At 33.5% G+C, this 17,085-nt stretch overlaps 1 protein-coding gene across 5 annotated transcripts in view; it reads right to left on the bottom strand.

Moving 5' to 3' along the window:
- The window catches only part of LOC106785968 (nephrin), a 363,418-nt gene that overhangs the window by 90,145 nt on the left and 256,188 nt on the right, over positions 1–17,085 (bottom strand). For 4 of the 5 annotated variants that reach the window (XM_014746875.1, XM_014746873.1, XM_014746870.1 and 1 more), the window contains exons 2-3: positions 2,606–2,752; positions 1,023–1,196 (exon numbers count right to left, since the gene is read on the bottom strand). In XM_014746875.1, coding sequence (XP_014602361.1) covers positions 1,023–1,196; positions 2,606–2,752 — 321 coding nt within the window. The remainder of the gene's footprint in view (positions 1–1,022; positions 1,197–2,605; positions 2,753–17,085) is intronic. The other variant, XM_014746871.1, reaches the window with a different exon arrangement.

Here is a 17,085-nt window from a genome sequence, read left to right as displayed (position 1 = left end):
ATTTTTTTTTTTATAGTTTATTAATACAAATTTTTCTAACGAGATATTAATGTTTAAATGAAAACGATAACAATAAAGGAATGTCACATATAAAATTATAGAATTATCGTCAAAGGGCTGTGTGTTCCTATGATAATAGGTACTCGACGTAAATGTATGTTATACTATAAGTTTAAATGAAATGATGTTTATCGTAATAATATTCACTTTTTATTTGTCATGTGTGCCTATATTTATTATCTATAAATAAGAATAGGAAACGTATAGGAAAGTTAGCGATCGGTTCGTTCGTATCGGAGGTAGGGCTTCTTGCAATACTTTCGGCCGTTTTGCGGTAGAGTTTCTGAAATGGAACGATGCCCAGGAGGGCTAAAGCTGGCGTCGTTTCGTGTGAAATATTAAGAACGGTGCTCGGGACAAACGGGTCCTCCTCCTCCTCCCTCTCTTCCACGAAGAGAAAACTCTCGGAAAGTGCATAGACTTTGAATGAGCTCAACCCACGTAACCTGTTTCTTACAAAGTAAGTACTTGCTACTTTTTTACAAGAAAAAAAAAACAAAAAGAAAAGAAAAAGGTAGATATGACGAACAATGGAAATTGATCGTTTATCCTTGCGTCCGAAAAATTTATACACAAAATTCTAGGTAGTCGCGAATATAAAACAAAAAGTTTGTTAAGAGATTCATGTGTGAAATTATTTGGAAAATAAATCCTTTGCGAAATAACGCAAACTCTAAATTAATATTTGTAATACTTTTCATTGATAAATTAAAAAATTACGCAAATATTCTTATGTTATTTTATTTCTTTAACTATGCTTGCCTTTCGTAATAATGTTTATTTTTTAAGAAAATTAATAAAACGTTAGCAAAAGAAAAGAAAACGTTAGCTTTACTTACTTTTGTATAAGGAAAAGATTGATACCTTTTTTTTCTTTTCTTTAAATTTTATCTTTGACTTATTAGACAAAAGTATTCGATCAATATGCCGATTGAATTATAATAATAATAATAATGACTTACAGATGACGATGAGATGAGCGTTCGCACGAATCGGTTTGATTCGTAAATATGGTCCAACTTGGCATTGATATTCTCCATCATCGGTAAGAGAAGCATCGGTAATCCTAAGATTATAAAATCCCTTGTTTTGATCACCGATCAGTCTCAATCTTGGATGACCGACGATTTCACCGTCTGCGTATAAAACGAAGAAAAATCAATCAATCAATCACATACACACACAAAACAAAATTAATTATTAATTATATATATATATGAATAGTCCCATATGAAGAAGTCCCAATAAAGGAACGAAACGTCCAACTTACTAAAATTAAGTTCTACTTCTTTTGTTGATCTCCAAATTCCCTATGATACCTTCTTTTATTAATATTTTAATTAGATTATTTTATTTCTAAAATAACATAGCGTGTACTTTATATCCGGTGAATTATTTTCTTTACGAAATGTGAACAAATTATTGTTAAAACGTTAATGTCATTAATCCGTCACCGAAAAATAATATTCCTTTTACGAACGAGAGATTCATTTTAATATTACTAGAGAAATAAACCGGTGAGATAGGGGTAGAAGGGGGTGAGAAGAGGGAGGAGGAGGGGGTGAGAAGAAAATCTCTACTCTTCACGCGAACGTAACAAACTGATTGCGCGTCGTTTCGTAACAAAGAAGTCAACCAACGATGAGTTGACGACGGTTTTACATGAAAAGGAAAAATGGATGAAAACGACGAAATATGCGCTGCTAGCGGCAACGATTAAATTTACGCTTCTCGGTTCGTCCCCCTCCCCATCCCCACCCCCCTTCTTTTTCCCTGTCTACCTGCCCCACTCAAACACCTCCGACGTTTCTCAAAAGAAACTTTCCTAAACCTCTCGTCGGTCGTTTGAATTAAAAAATTGCAAATTCCTGTTCGAAGTAACTCCAAGAGTTTTGTCCACGAGAAAAGCTTAAATTAAAAACTTGATCTATGCGAGAATAAATATTGTCAAATATAGTTATATCCGGACAATCGTATACGCATATCAGAAAAAAAGAGAAAAAGAAACCATGTGGTGATATTTAAAATTAGCACGGTCGTCCAATGTGTATAACATAAACGAATATAATGAAACAGTTAATTATGCAATTATTCGTTTGAACGACATTTTTTCGTTTTGTTTTTGTATCCTTTTCGTACACATTAATCTTCGTGTTACTCTATAAATTTGTAAAAACGTAAATAAAAAGAGAAGAGAAAAAAAGAAAAAGAAATAAATAAAAATAAGTTATCGAAATTTTCTCGGGAAAACGTGCACGTCTAACCATCTCGCGGGAATAAAAATGAGCTCCCATGAAAAACGATAATAATAATAATAATAAATAAATAAAAAGAAAAAACCACGTTCGTTCTCAGAAAAAAAAAGAATAATATTTGAAAAAAGTCATCGCGCGAAATGGGAAGCATATGGAAGGGAAACAAAAAACGTTTGTGGTATTATTACTCGAGAAATAAGTGTAACACAACACATCGACAACAACGTATTGTAACTATTTAACGAGCATTTTTTATTTTTTTGTTGTTTCTTATTATAAGCAATACTTACTCGGTTGTATGACGTAAGCAAAGCCGTCTTTGACCCACTGAACGATGCCGACCCTGTTCTCGACCTCGCAAGGTATTATCACCTCGCCACCCTCGAGCACGGAACTATTTCTCGGCTTGAACCGAAAATATTGGGTACCCTCGCCTGCTGAAACACACAGAAGAAAATAACGATACTAACTTTCGTGTATTACTATAGTAACTCATGCACATACGAGTAAGTATATATTATCTTGCTGAGATAACTCGCGTACACGGGAGGGATGATAACAACAACAAAATATTATCACGTGTTCTAACGAAAAAAACAAAAAAGAAAAAAAAGAAACAATAAAGAATGAAATATGGAATTATACCTTGGCGAGCGACGAGGAAAAAAAAACAAAGAAAAAATATTATTCGAATTTTGACAGAGTAAATTGATTATTCTTCTAATAAATATTGTTTGGGAAGAGAAAGAGAGAGAAAAATGAAGAAATCAATTTAACTTTGTTAAACACAAAAGTACGAACGAGTAAAAATAATAATTATAAACAAAAAAAATGAATGCATTCGTATTTATTGGGTTGGCAACTAAGTGAGTGCGGTTATTTTAATAAAAACTTATTGACAACAGGTCACAGGGGTGACTGTTTTAATTTATACCATTAAACTAAGGTTTAAACTTATTTCCAACTTGATGCAACCACTACGAAAAAAAAGAAGATAAAGAATTATTTGATAAATTTGAAAAAGGGTAATCGTCAATTCTAATCTGATTGCGGTTAATTTTTATTTATCCCGTTTCTCATATAAATTCCCCAATCCAAGTAATTATATTAATATAATATAGTTATATTAATATTGTATTATAATACCATTAATCTCTAACAATATTAATAATTAATATTTTCGTTTAGTTTCAATTAAAACGTCGATACGTTGTTTTTTTTTTCTTATTTGCGATAAATCATAAACAACACATCACTTAATAGGTCCCCAGTCTGACACATATATCGCAACATTGTTGACAGACCCACGTGATTTCCGGATAGTACTTAAATTCAAACAGTATATGTCAAAATTCTCCCGGGATTCTGCATCAGGGAAATAAACTATTATTGACTGGTATGCTGAATTTAAACGCGGTCGTACAAACATCAATGATGCTGAACGCCCCGGTAGCCTAAAATCGGCAGTTGTTCCGGAAAACATCAAAAATGTCTACAAAAAATAATTTTAGAAGATCGAAAAATGAAGTTGCGTGAGATAGCTGATACTTTGAAGATATCAGAAGATAGTGTCTTAGAAATTGCAAAGATGCACAATTTACAGCATTCCATTCTCTGACATTTTCTGAACTTTTCACGCTAAATTTATAACTAGATATGGTGTTCTACGCGTAGACAAAAGAATGTACTTTAATTTAATATAAGTTTCATTAAAATCTATTCACTTTTAGTATAAAAAATATTTACCAAAACTTTTCGAAGAAATAGCAAAGTTGTACAACTCATAGTATTGCACTCACTGATTGCATCTTTAATTATCTTTATTTATCTTTCTACGATAAAAGTTATCTTTCTACGATAAAAATAAAAGAAATAATTCACTTGGACAATTGCCGTTCGTTTCCGTTTCCTAAATTATTCTAGATTTTCACGATAGGTGGGGAGTGGGGGGAAGGTAATCCCAAATTCGTGGTGGAACAATGACAATGTAAAGTGATTCGTTCTGTACTCGTAATTATAATTAAGTGTATCAACAATAGTATTTTATTATTTCTCGTTAATACCGTTCCCCCGTTCCCCCTTAAATGCATTTCCCCTATTGTTGTCTCCTTCTAGGAGTATTTCTTGCTTCAGGAAATTCAACGTTTATTGAGTTTTGATATTAGTCGTTTCCTCTTTTCTCTGTTCTCGGTTTCCTTATTGTATTGTTTTTCTTGTTCTTTTTTGGTGTTTACCATCCCAACGATTGCAAAATGAGTCGACATTGTCGTCGTCGTCGTCGTCGTCGTCGTCGTCGTCGTCGTCGTCGTCGTCATAGTACTCGTCGTCCTCATCATCATCGTCAAAGAATATAATCGTAATGCTACAAACTCGATATGACAATGGGTCTTCGTTATTTGCATATCCATTATATCGTGTCTCCATTGAAACGACACGGTTATAAAAGCCATCCCAGTTTGTTATTTATTTTTCCTTCGATTCATGCTCCGATATTACATTGAAAAAGAAAAGAAATAAAAAGAAAAGAAAAGAAAAGAAAAGAAAAGAAAAGAAAAGAAAAGGAAAGAAAATAAAGGAAAAGAAGAAGTTTTTAGGAATGCTATTTCAACCGTTAAATAGAATCCAACGATATTTTTATTGTTTGTAAAATTACCTATCAATGAATAACGTTGTTTATACAATATTCAATGAAATTCATTTTTATTATTATTATTATTAAATTTATCTTACACGAATTTTTGTCGAATAAACAAAAAAGAAAAGGGGTTAGTAAATAATATTTAAATTTATACTACTTTTTCGAATGTGATCGAATAAACGTTTCTTTCCTCAGAGATTTCGTCATGGTTACGTCAGGCTTTATATATAATAAATGTTATATTTATAATAATTTTATATAAATAGCTTCTAGAAAAAATGGCAGAAGCAAAGTTGTATACCTTGTATGTATATATATATATTTAGATTATTACTTTAACAGTGTTAGAAATCAACTTATCGTATTTGTGCGTATACGCATACCTGCATACAAAAATATATGATTTTCGTAGTTTTCTTATTTGATTCGAATCACACTTGAAAAATATTTCATTTCTAGAACGAGCAGTACGTTTAATAATAATTTTCATCGCACGTACGCACCCACACAACGGTACGGTGATGGTGGTTGTGGTAGTGGTTGGAAAAACAAATCTTCCTGCTTTCTCAACGAGGTGCGATTCGAATTACCCAAGGGATAAAACCATACCTACAGTTGAGAGAGCACGGAATTTCATGAAGAACATTTGTGGAAGGGTAACTTCGAAATTCTGACGCGTACGAAAACTCCCCGCAGTAATAACCATGCTGGAATATATTCCTGAGCCACTAAACTCCTAATTTTTGATCGGTACGGTAGATGAGAAAATAAGGGATAAGATACGGTTCTGCTTATCTCTTTCCCCAAAAAAATTAAAAAACTATCATCCCTAGATTTATCTTCCATTCGATTAATTTTTTTTCTCTTTATTTATTCTTTTATCATATAATATTTTAAATACCCATAATGTGTTAAAATCGTATCTAAATTCATTCGATATTATTTCTCTCTCGTTTACAGAATAGAATATTGTATGAATACAATGTTACTAGAAAACGAAAGGGTTACTAGTAACATTTATTATTTCAATTAAGATAAATGCATAAATACAAACCAAACATTGTACACCTTCTATTATTGGTCGTACAATTATGTCGAATTTAGAAAAATGTATTTCTATAAATAAAATATATATATATATATTTGTGTTATATGGATCGTTAATCAACTGGAACAAATAGTCAGGATCAAAATGAGATCTAATATGCATACATAGTTCACAGTTACGTTGTTAGCAATTCAAAAGTAACGAGAAACTTTTATCACTGGCTTAGTAATAAAATACGAATGAATCATCCATTCTCTTTCTCTCTCTATGGGGATATACTTTCTTTGTTTTTTTTTTGTTTTTTTTTTTTAACCGTGCTTATTTGCTGGCATTTGTGCGTTTTTTTTATAACAAAGAAAAGAGAGATATCCCCCAGCTCGACGCGTGATTCGAGTAAAGAGATTTATTAAACTCCCAACGATAAAGTTAAATCTTTCTCTCCCTCTCTCTCTCTCTCTCACGTCGTTAAACAAAGCCTCGTCATACGTGTTTCAGTTCGATCCGGTTCGTACATGCGAAGCATGCGTGAAAACAATGAAGCATTATTAACTTTAACCCTCCCCTCCCCCGCCCCATCACCCCAAACCACCACCCACCACCCCGTTTCGATGCTTCTCTCACAAAGCTCGGAGATATGCATACAGATAACTAGCTAGGTTAGCTAGATAGATAGATAGTTAGATAGAAAGATAAATTGGTGGACATAGAAAGATGAATTCTCTAACAAAGGAGTCGTTATCATTCGTGAAACGTCGAAGAGATATATACTTTTGTAATTCTAAAACAATTGAATACAATTTTTACATAAAAAAAACAAAAGGAAAAAAATCAGAGAGAAATCTACAGAGAGAGAGAGAGAGAGGAATATGAAGGAAGGAAAAAAAAATATGATATTGTCCGTCATACCATTTGTCACGAGATTCAATTTACACGTTCGATTATAATTTTTTTTGGTTCAAATGTAACACACGTCATAAAATTTGTTTTACAATGCCCATTCAAATACATCTTACGAATTTGTTTAATTTCTGATAATATAATATAGTTTGGTATAGTTTAGTCTTCAATATGAATAAACTCATTTCGTTCTTTCGTTTTATAAAGCTCGTTTGGAAACAAAGGAAAGTCACTTGAAAAATTTCTAACAGTCCAACGTGGTCGTCTCTTCTCTTCTCTTCTCTTCTCTTCGCTAATAACGAGAGTTGAGAATAAATAATTTAACGAAATTATATAGGTCAGTCTGCCAACGTAAAGTATCTTTTATTTACATGAGTATAATCTCTCTCTCTCTCTCTCTCTCTCTCCTTTCTTTCTTTCTCTGGAATTAAATGTCGTCGACGAGATTTTCAAACAAAGGATATGCTGTTTTATTCTAAAAAAAAAAGAAAAAAAACATAAAGAAAAGAAGAAAAAAACACATTTTCCTATAACAACAATTAAATATTAATCGTTACATTATTTTTTTCCCTTTCGAATAATTTCCTACTCAATGGTCTCGAAAATAATCGAATTACGTGTGAAGAAAAAAATAATAGAGGTGTGTGTGTGAGAGAGAGAGAGAGAGAGAGAGAGAGAGAGAGAGAACGATGAAAATTTATACGGTCGATTGGGAATGAATTTCAGTTTCGATTCGAATTCAGTATACTCGGATAATCTACGTTAAGACAATACTGACGGCAGAGAGAATGGCAAGGTGATGATAGGCCTTTGATCATCTAGTCAAAAGATTACGATAGAAAGGGGGACAGACGATCCACTTTGATAGAACCGAGGAACACATCCCGCATCGATTGGGAATGTGTACGAAGATATTGGTCATTCTCTGTGTATTTTACTTCTATGTGTATGTACATATAAATGTGTGTGTTTATGTGTGTGTGTGTGCATATATGAATGTGTATGAGTTCATCGGGGTGTGGCTAGAGGGAGAGTGAATCCTGCGTATACGCTCTTGCAGTTGAGTTACACGTTTGACTTTGTAGTCTGTTTACGTTAGCGGTTCTACTGTGTTCCCTCTCTCACTCACTCTCTCTTTATCTATCTATCTATCTTCTTCTACCTGCATCTCTGGTGTACGTTTACATAGCAACAACGTCCAAATGTCAGCATCAATAAAATAATATAAAAATTCACGTTTGTGTACACCTTGGAAAACAACTGTGAACCACCCATTGTCTTTGTTTATCTCTTATTTATTTTTCTTTCTTTGTTTTATAAACGAAAGCGTATTATTTGCTTTACTTCAAACAAGCTTTGTTCAATTTAGTATGAAAAGAAAAGGAATTAAAGAGAGAGAGAGAGAGAATGAGAGAGAAGATAAAAGATTAAATGAGGGGACAACTTCATTTGACATACTTACGAAAATTCCTCCAATCCTGTCGACCTATATTTGTGACCTATATTTTAGTCGGAGTTTTACGCAACGAGGGATAAAAGGGAGTGAAGAAAAAAAAAATAAGAAAGTAAAAGAGAGAGAGAGAAGGATAGACGTTTCCACGGTAAAATAATAACTCTTGCGAATTTTCAAGCATCTCGATTTCATAACGCCCGGAGTAATGGTTTGGCTTGCTTGCTTGCTTGCTGGGAAAGGAGGGGCGGGAGGGGGGATCTTTTAAAAATCCCAGAAAATTAACTTGTTCTTTCTACGAATTGAATTCTTAAGTTGTGCCGCACGCGCTGGATGGATGCTAATTAATTCAAGAAAACGATATTAAATTGAGAAAGAAAAAAAAAGAGAGAGAGAGACGAAAAATTCGAAGATTCGAATCTGCTTGAAAACTTTGTTGTATCTTCCTCTCTCTCTCTCTCTCTCTCTCTTCGTTTAAACTATAAAAATCTATTGCCGCCTACGATGTACACTTTAAAAATCTAACGAAAGTAGATTCTTTTTCTTTCGGTTTAGTTGCACAGTTTCCCAAGTTCCGAAAAGTAAATATAAAACAAATATAAAAAGGGAAGGATCTCGATCCTAGCGTAAATTTTGTTGTTTTCGTTATCTCCATTTCCTGTTTCGAACCAATAGACGGGGGTAGGGGGCGTACGTAGTAGAAGGGAAGGAGGAGGAAGTTTAGTTGTATGGGGTGATAACGATTACGTGATACTTTTTAAAAGAAGGACTTTATTGGAGAATGGCGTCGATTCGTCTGAAAACAAAGATAAAAAAACAAAACAAACAAACAAAAAGGGATTTTAGTTCTATCGAACGTTTTCTAGAAATTTTCTCTTTACAAAAGCTTATAATCGTTAAATATCTATCTATCTATATATATATATGAGTGTGTGTATATTTCTACGCATGACCCATATGTGACGAATAAAGGGAAAAACGCATTTAATTGTTCGATATTGTGAAAATATAAATATTCGGGGCAACGCGAATAAAACTGGATGCGCGAATCCATTCAATGAATTACACGATTATCGGCTTTCGAAGTTTTTATTACATTCCGATATTCCCGTTGCCCCCTTAACCTAGCCCACCCCCCTCCGTCATCCCAATTTCATCCTCTTTCACCCCTTTCACCCTTCCAGCGAACGAAACGTTTTAATAAGCGGTACGCTTTACGCGATCCTTGTTTACATTGCACTCTACAAAAGAGAGTGAGTGAGAGTGAGAGAGAGAATTTGAACGACAAGGCATTAAAAACTGTAAAACCCTTTCTACCCTTTCGTTAATCTTTCTACCTTTCCCACCCCCTGTTGTTTTTCTTCCTTTTTGTTTTGGCGTTTTCTTTTTTTTTTTTTTTATTTTTTACATTCGAAACTTCGAAACACCGTTCCCTTTTTTTTATTGTAGTATTTTACGTTGCTTCGTTTTTTTTTTTTTTATATTTTGTTTAAGCAGAATATATAAATTTTTGCGACAGATCGTGCCCTTTTCTTTTTTTTTTTTATATCCCTATCGAGAACAAAGTTTTTTTATCTTTTTTTTCTCCGGTGTGGGGAATAAAAAAAAAACACGATTCTTCGTCAGAGAGAGTTTCTAGCGGGTGTGTATCTGTGTGTGTGTGTGTGTGTACCTGAAGAAATGCCGGGGTTAAAGTGATGGGGAAAAGGGTATAAAGAGAAAAAGAAAGAAAAAGAAAAAGAAAAAAATTAAGTAAGAGACAAAGGGATGGAACGAATGGTAAAATCTTTTTTTCTCTTCCTTAACTCAGCACTAAGGAATAGGGAAAAGGGGGTGGGCTCCTCCATTGCATTGGTACTCTTTTTTTTTTTCAACGAGAATAAAGACTGCAGGAAGAAAACAAGAAAGAAGGGAATTAAAATGGTAGAAAGAAAGAAAGAAAGAAAGAAAGAAAGAAAGAAAGAAAAAAGGGGTTAGACAATGTGAGGACTTTGGTAATTAACAAGGTAGTATTTAAGACCTAACGACCTTGTCGAGTTAATCAAACGAATGGTAGGTAGATATTTCTTCCCACTTGCGTACCATCTTTCTTTTTCAACCTTTCCCACCCAAACCCCTTTCTAATTTTTCCTTTCTTTTATACAATATATTTATTTAAGGTTCTGGTATAGTTTTTTTTCCTTCTCTTACTTCTTACAAATCGTATTATATTTTTATCGACATCACACATTTTTTATCCCCCATTCATTTTCCCTATCGAATAATCGTAAATGAAATTACTTTAAACTTCATTCAACTAACACTCAATTCGATTTATATATTTATTTATTTATTTATTTATTTATCGAACGAACACATTTTTTTGTCCTTACATCATCGACGATTTCTTTTATTTCTTTTTTATTCATATTTTTTATAAATAAGAAGAAGAAAAAAAAATAAAAAATAAACAAGATAACCAATGTCATCTTCTCGCATTTCGATTTACGTTGGGTATTTTTTGCTTTTTTTTTTTTTCTTTCACCGATCTTGATAATTGATTATATTCGATTCCGAATACTTTCCGAAAAAGTGAGAGAGAGATAGAGAGAGAGAGAGAAAATAACTCGTATCTCGTAATTGACATCGTGTCATTGTAAATTTAATTGCCATACAAATGACTGACGAATGAACAAACGAACGAATGAATGGTACCCGTTGAGGAATGTAATAAATTTGATACCCGTTATCGATTTTATCCCAACAGAAGGAGAAATCATTCTGTGTATATATATATATATATACATTTCTTGCTTCGGGATAACTTCGTTAATAGTCGACTATAATCGACCACCATCATTCATATTTCATTGGGAGCCAATAAATTTTCCTGAAGCTTTTAGTAACTTTACCTTTAAGCGGCTCTGTTTTCCTACCACGAACTTTCCTTTAAATCTTCTTCTTTCCTTCTTTACCCACCCTCACTCTCCGCCCACTCCCTCTTTCTCACTCCCCCATTTCTTTTTTCGATTACGTCGACACTTCTAATATCGAAAATTTTCTTCATTGTTCCAAAATTAGACCACGTTCTTAATAATACTTTCGTTACTACTAGATGATTTTATAATAAATCGTCAGAAAAATTAACTAATATCGTTGTATATAACGTGAACAAATATTCATATAGTATTAATTAAATTAAAAATACAATCGTGAAAAATATATATATATATATAATACACAAAACGTATATTTAATTTATTATTTAATATTGAAATAATATTTATCATCGAATATATAAAGTAAAACATTTTGAAATCATTCTACGTTCGATACATAAAATTGATCGCACACAGAAAACCAAAAAGTAGAAATACCAGCCAGCAATTTGCTTAATAGAAATGAAGATTCGGAATGAGAATAATAATAATAATAGAAAAAAAGAATAATAAAAAAACATTGCTCAAGATTAAAACGTTAGTTAGTTAGTTAATCGAGGTAGAATCAAAACGGAGTCGAGGGGGGAGGGGAAGGGGGAAAGGTGGTCGGTACGATATCGTTATAAATTTACGAATGATGTTTGATATTTTAAGAGAGAAATGAGTATAGCTCATGACGGGGGTGTGCAACACTCCAAACCCCAACCCCAATTTCAACCCCAAACCCAACACCAATGCCAACGCGCGCCACGACGGATTATTCAATATCCTTGCGCACCTTTTTTGGCGGCCGTCCGATTTTGGTGGGCATTTCGATTTATGAAACTGTCAAGCCGTTAGCTCTGCTCTTCTCTACACTGCACTGCACTGCACTGCACTGCTTGCACCCGATTGGATGGACCCGCGTACTACGAAAATGCATTAATAATAGTGGCAAACGTGTCGGACATATACTATAAATAAACGTAAAAGCATTTCAGTTTATATACGTACGGTACGCTATGGTACGGTATGGTATGGTATGGTATGGTACGTACGGTATGGTACGTAAACCCCCGTTGAAAGTCAGTATGTGACGTGAACGTGTTTTCTCTCTCGCTAGTCGATTACAGCTCTTTTCTACCGAAAGAATAAAAACAACGACAACAAAAATAACAACAAAAAAACGAGACCACACCCAACCCTCTACTTCCACCCCCAATCTTTCACTCTCTTTCTTTTTCTCTCTCTCTTCAAAAAGAAAAACGAGAAATTTTAGTCAAAAATACCGCGGTGCGGTTCGATGGATAAAAAGAGAAAGAGAAAGAGAGAAAGAGTGAAACAAAAAAAAAAAAGGTAAAGGAATAATAAATAAATAAAACAAATTTTTCAGTCAGACGTGTCGATATAAAATATGGGCATACCATTTCGTTCTGTCTAAGTCATAGTTAACCTCCCTCTACCCTGTTTCTGCTATATGCATTCGCACCCTTCTCTTTTTCCATCTTCGTTGCATCCCCGTTCGCACCCGCATCGAAGAGGGGTGTGTAGTTAATTTTACGCATTGGCGCCATGCTTTTCTGTCAAATATTTAATGGTACGAATGCTGCTGCTGCTACTGCTACTACTACTACTACTACACCTCGGGAATAAAGTTATTTCCCAAAAAATTCATTTCTTTCGCATTTTTTCCTCTTTTCTCTTTTTTTTTCTTCCCCTATTTTGTTTTAGGTTCGTACGACTTGAGGGGAAGAAGAAAAAAAAAAGGAACGGTGTAAAAGTAACGATATTATCCGAAAAAGGGTGATGGTGAATGAGGGAGATAAAAGAAAAATCTCATAAACAAAAGAAAATAAAAAGAAAACAAGAAAACATCCTTTCACGAACACATTACATTGATTTCTATTCCTTTTTTTTTCTTTTTTTTTTTTTTCATACGTATCAACGTTAACATTTATATTTTTCCATTTAGATATATAAATAAAATTCGTATCCCAATAAATATTGATCACTCAAATTTCACGATATATATATAATATACAAAGAGACTTCATCGTTTGTGTATCCACACAGAGAGAGAAAAAAAAATAATATTTCAAAGATCAAATTTATTCTATCCATCCCTATAATCGCACATTACTTTCTCTCTCTCTTTCTTTACATATTTTTTATATATATATTGATTTTTCACACAGCAATTAAAAATATTTTCACGCAAAATTGTATGCGCAAACAAACGATGCTTTTTGAAGCTTAACGTTATAATCTTTCCTTTCCTTTCCTTTCCTTTCTCACCCTCATTCACTCTCTCTCTTATTCACTTTCCCTAGTAACGTCTTAAGAGTAATAACTTCTGGGAACCAGCACGCATCTCCCCCTGGAATTTGGTCCAATCCCGAGACCGGACCCGAAGAGGCGTGCTCGCTACGCCAGCACAATTATCGTTACTCGAGCTCTCGGCCCATTATTTTGTGTATTTTCCATTGTCCTAGCTAGAGTACCGACCGGTAACTTCTACTGTATAATAAATGCATTTCTCGTCATCCTCTCCTATTCCCTTTCTCCCCCAACTCCATCCCCACCCCAATCCCCACCCCCATTTCTCTCGCTCACTCACCCTCCTTTTATTCCCCTATCTTCTCTATCTCGTACCTTTTCACTCTTGATAGTCACCCACCCTTTCTAACAATTCCCTTTCTTCCACCCTCCCCCCTCCCCCCCCGCTTTCCTTCTCCTAGTAAAATCTCCTTTCCATCTCGCTCTTGCCTACTCTCCTCTCCTCTCCTCTTCATTCCTCTCTTCGAAAATGCAATTTCGAGCATTACGCTGGCATCTAATTCAATCCGCACTGTACCTTCTCAGCTTTTGTGAGAAGCTATACTATGAGAGAAATAGTGATAGACATAGATGGAATAAGAGAGAGTGAGTGAGAAAGAGAGTGTGAGAAAGAGAGTGGTGAATATAAAAGTAAGAAAAAGTGTAAGGAAATGAAAGAAGAAAATAAGTGATAAGAAGAGGAATATAAGAATAATAAGAGAAAAGGAATAGAGACTTCTATGCTTTTTCAATTCATTCCTCGTCCGTATTCATTTTTTGTTCATTTTGAAATGATTTCAAATTTTGACTATAGTCAAAATGAAAGGAATGTTTTATTCGATGCGATGTACCACTTGCATTTTCTTCTTGAGATGTTTGTGAACAAATAAATAACAATAAGATTACGATGAGAAAATATATAAAGATGATAAGTATTTATTTAAATATAAGTGAGAGAGAGAGAGAGAAAAAAAAAGAGAGAAACGAGACGAGAATTTACATCTACATCCACACACACACACGTATCTCTCTCTACATATATATATATATATACACATACATACAAACAAATAGACGTTTAAAAGAAGACTACGACGACTCTTTGCAGTTTCTATAATACTTCTATCGACGTTTACTTCCACTCTCGAATTTTATATCGATTCTATATATCCGAACAGACAGCCAATGGTAGAATGCTTCGATTTCTCAAAGAAGAAGAAAAAGAAGAAATCTTCCTCCCTCATCGATTTCCTTTCCATTCGTTTTCCAGATCTTCCACGAGATGCGAGAATATGTAAAGAAGGAGACGAACTACGGTGGTGACGGGTTGTACGTGAGAAAGGGAGAGAAAAAAAGGGGGGTAGTGGTAGAGAGAAAAAAAAAATAAAGAAAGAGAACGAGAGAATGAGTAAGAAAATGAATCACGGTTTCCCGTTCGATTAATGTCGCATTCAAGTAAAACGTTTCTTACCGAATCCTCATCTTTCTATTCCTTCTTCTATTTTTCACCTCCTACCATCGACCAAATTTCCAATGAACAAATTTCTACTAAATGTAATCGTCATTTGAAGAAGAAGAAATAAAAAAAAAAGGAAAGCTTCTTTTCTTTCTAACTCGTGTTACATGGTCAATGAAATTCTAATTTAGAAACTTTCCATGAAATCCATTGTAATAAATTGATATATATGCATACATTCGTCTATTATTAATAGGCTATTTTAATGGAACATGTTAAAGTTTAATTAAATGATAATTAGTTGTTAAAGAAATTCTATCTCCACGTTTTATATAATATATCTGTTATATTTAAATTAGATTGAATAAATTATATTTTCAATACAAGAAGAATCATCGTGGTACAATACAATTTAATTCGACGAATGAAAGTCTGCATTCTTACAAACTTACATTACACCAATTTACAATTGTCTAACGTTTCTTACGCGCGACTGTCACGATAAATCATAAAAATATCTTTAAAAGGTATAATATAATATCTTGTCTCAATAGAAAATAAATTTTCTGACACACAAGTTTGGATGAACTTTTCTTTTTTTTCTTTTTCGTTTATTATAACTTCGGTAATACGTGGATATAAATTTGATTTCAAACCTTTTCGTACACCCTGTAAATAAATTAGGTTTAAAACGATCGTGCAAAATTCGTTCCGCGTTGGAAACAAGTTTAATGAAGTTCTCTTCCACAGAATATTATGACAACAGTTTAATATCAAGTGAATATTGTACGATATGCATACCTACTCTTTCCCATAGCAGAAGGAAGGAAACCCCTAGCTTATTATTAATGAGCTTGAAAGCTCCAACGAATTAGACGAAAAGAGAAATAGAGATAGAGAGATAGAGAGAGAGAGAGGAAGGAGAAGGTGAGGGGGGAGGGGAGGGGGGTAAAAGGGAAGAATATTAGAAGGTAGAAGAAGAAGAAGGAAACGATGGTCGAACTGTTAATGAGAAGTGCATCTCATTTCCCTTGTGGAAGGGCCCATTGGTCTGTCTTTAACTTAATTATAAATTATCATAACGGTCATGTAGAAAAGTGTGTGAGAGAGAGAGAAAGAGAGAGAGAGAGAGAGAGAGAGAGAGAGAGAATACTTTTAGAACAACGTTTTTCTGCTTACCACCACCGTAATCGTTATCGTCCCTATAATTTCATTCTACTTTTACCGACTTTCTTTTTGCCATACCTTTTTTCTATCTTTCTTTCTTTCTTTCTTTTTACATAACCTTAGGAGTCTCATTAAAAACTAACTCTTCGAATTGTTATGATGATTTTAATTGCTTATCAAAGCGTAACTATCTATATTTTTCTCATAGAAATAATTAGGGTATTTATATGATAGTATAACAAGGGTTATTTATATGATTTATCGATAAAATACCTTTCATTATTTTTTTCTTTTCTTACTTGTTCATTTGATAATATATCATTGAAATAATTATTCGAATTATCTCGAGGTTTATTAATTAATTGATATTTAAAAAAGTCTAGTATACAACTATTTAGAGATGAAAGAAAAGGGTATAAAACTATCGGAAGAAATTCCCTTCCATTAATATTTATTCACTCTTCCACGTTAATAAATATAATTCTTAAATATTTTTAACAAAGTTTCGCGTGATAGTAGTGATAAATTTTAACCGAGCGTTAAGATTCTCGATCGTACTTCTATGGAATACTACTAGTAATATTTCGATACGAAATCGGAATTTTATCGTACGATGATAAATCCTGAACGAGTATGCAAATCTTCGAGATAGAAATAAGAATACGAGGAATAAGGAAGAAAAGGGAAACCAGGGCTGATAAGGGGGGTAAGGGAGAAAGAAAGAAAGAAAGATATCGAAAAATAAAAAGGAAAAATGAAATAAAATGAAATAAAATGAAATGAAATGGAATGGAATCGTTGCAGGTAGGCCATTCCTTGCCTAAGGTGAAAGAATATACTCGACGAGTTCGAGTACTCGCTCGTTAGATTTTTTTCTTTATTTTACTCATTCAAAAGAAAT

This window comes from Polistes canadensis, unplaced genomic scaffold, assembly GCF_001313835.1.
Source record: "Polistes canadensis isolate GaletaPanama2010 unplaced genomic scaffold, ASM131383v1 scaffold_60, whole genome shotgun sequence".
In the NCBI taxonomy this organism is placed as follows: Eukaryota; Metazoa; Arthropoda; class Insecta; order Hymenoptera; family Vespidae; genus Polistes; species Polistes canadensis.
This window is presented reverse-complemented; position numbering and strand designations above follow the sequence as displayed.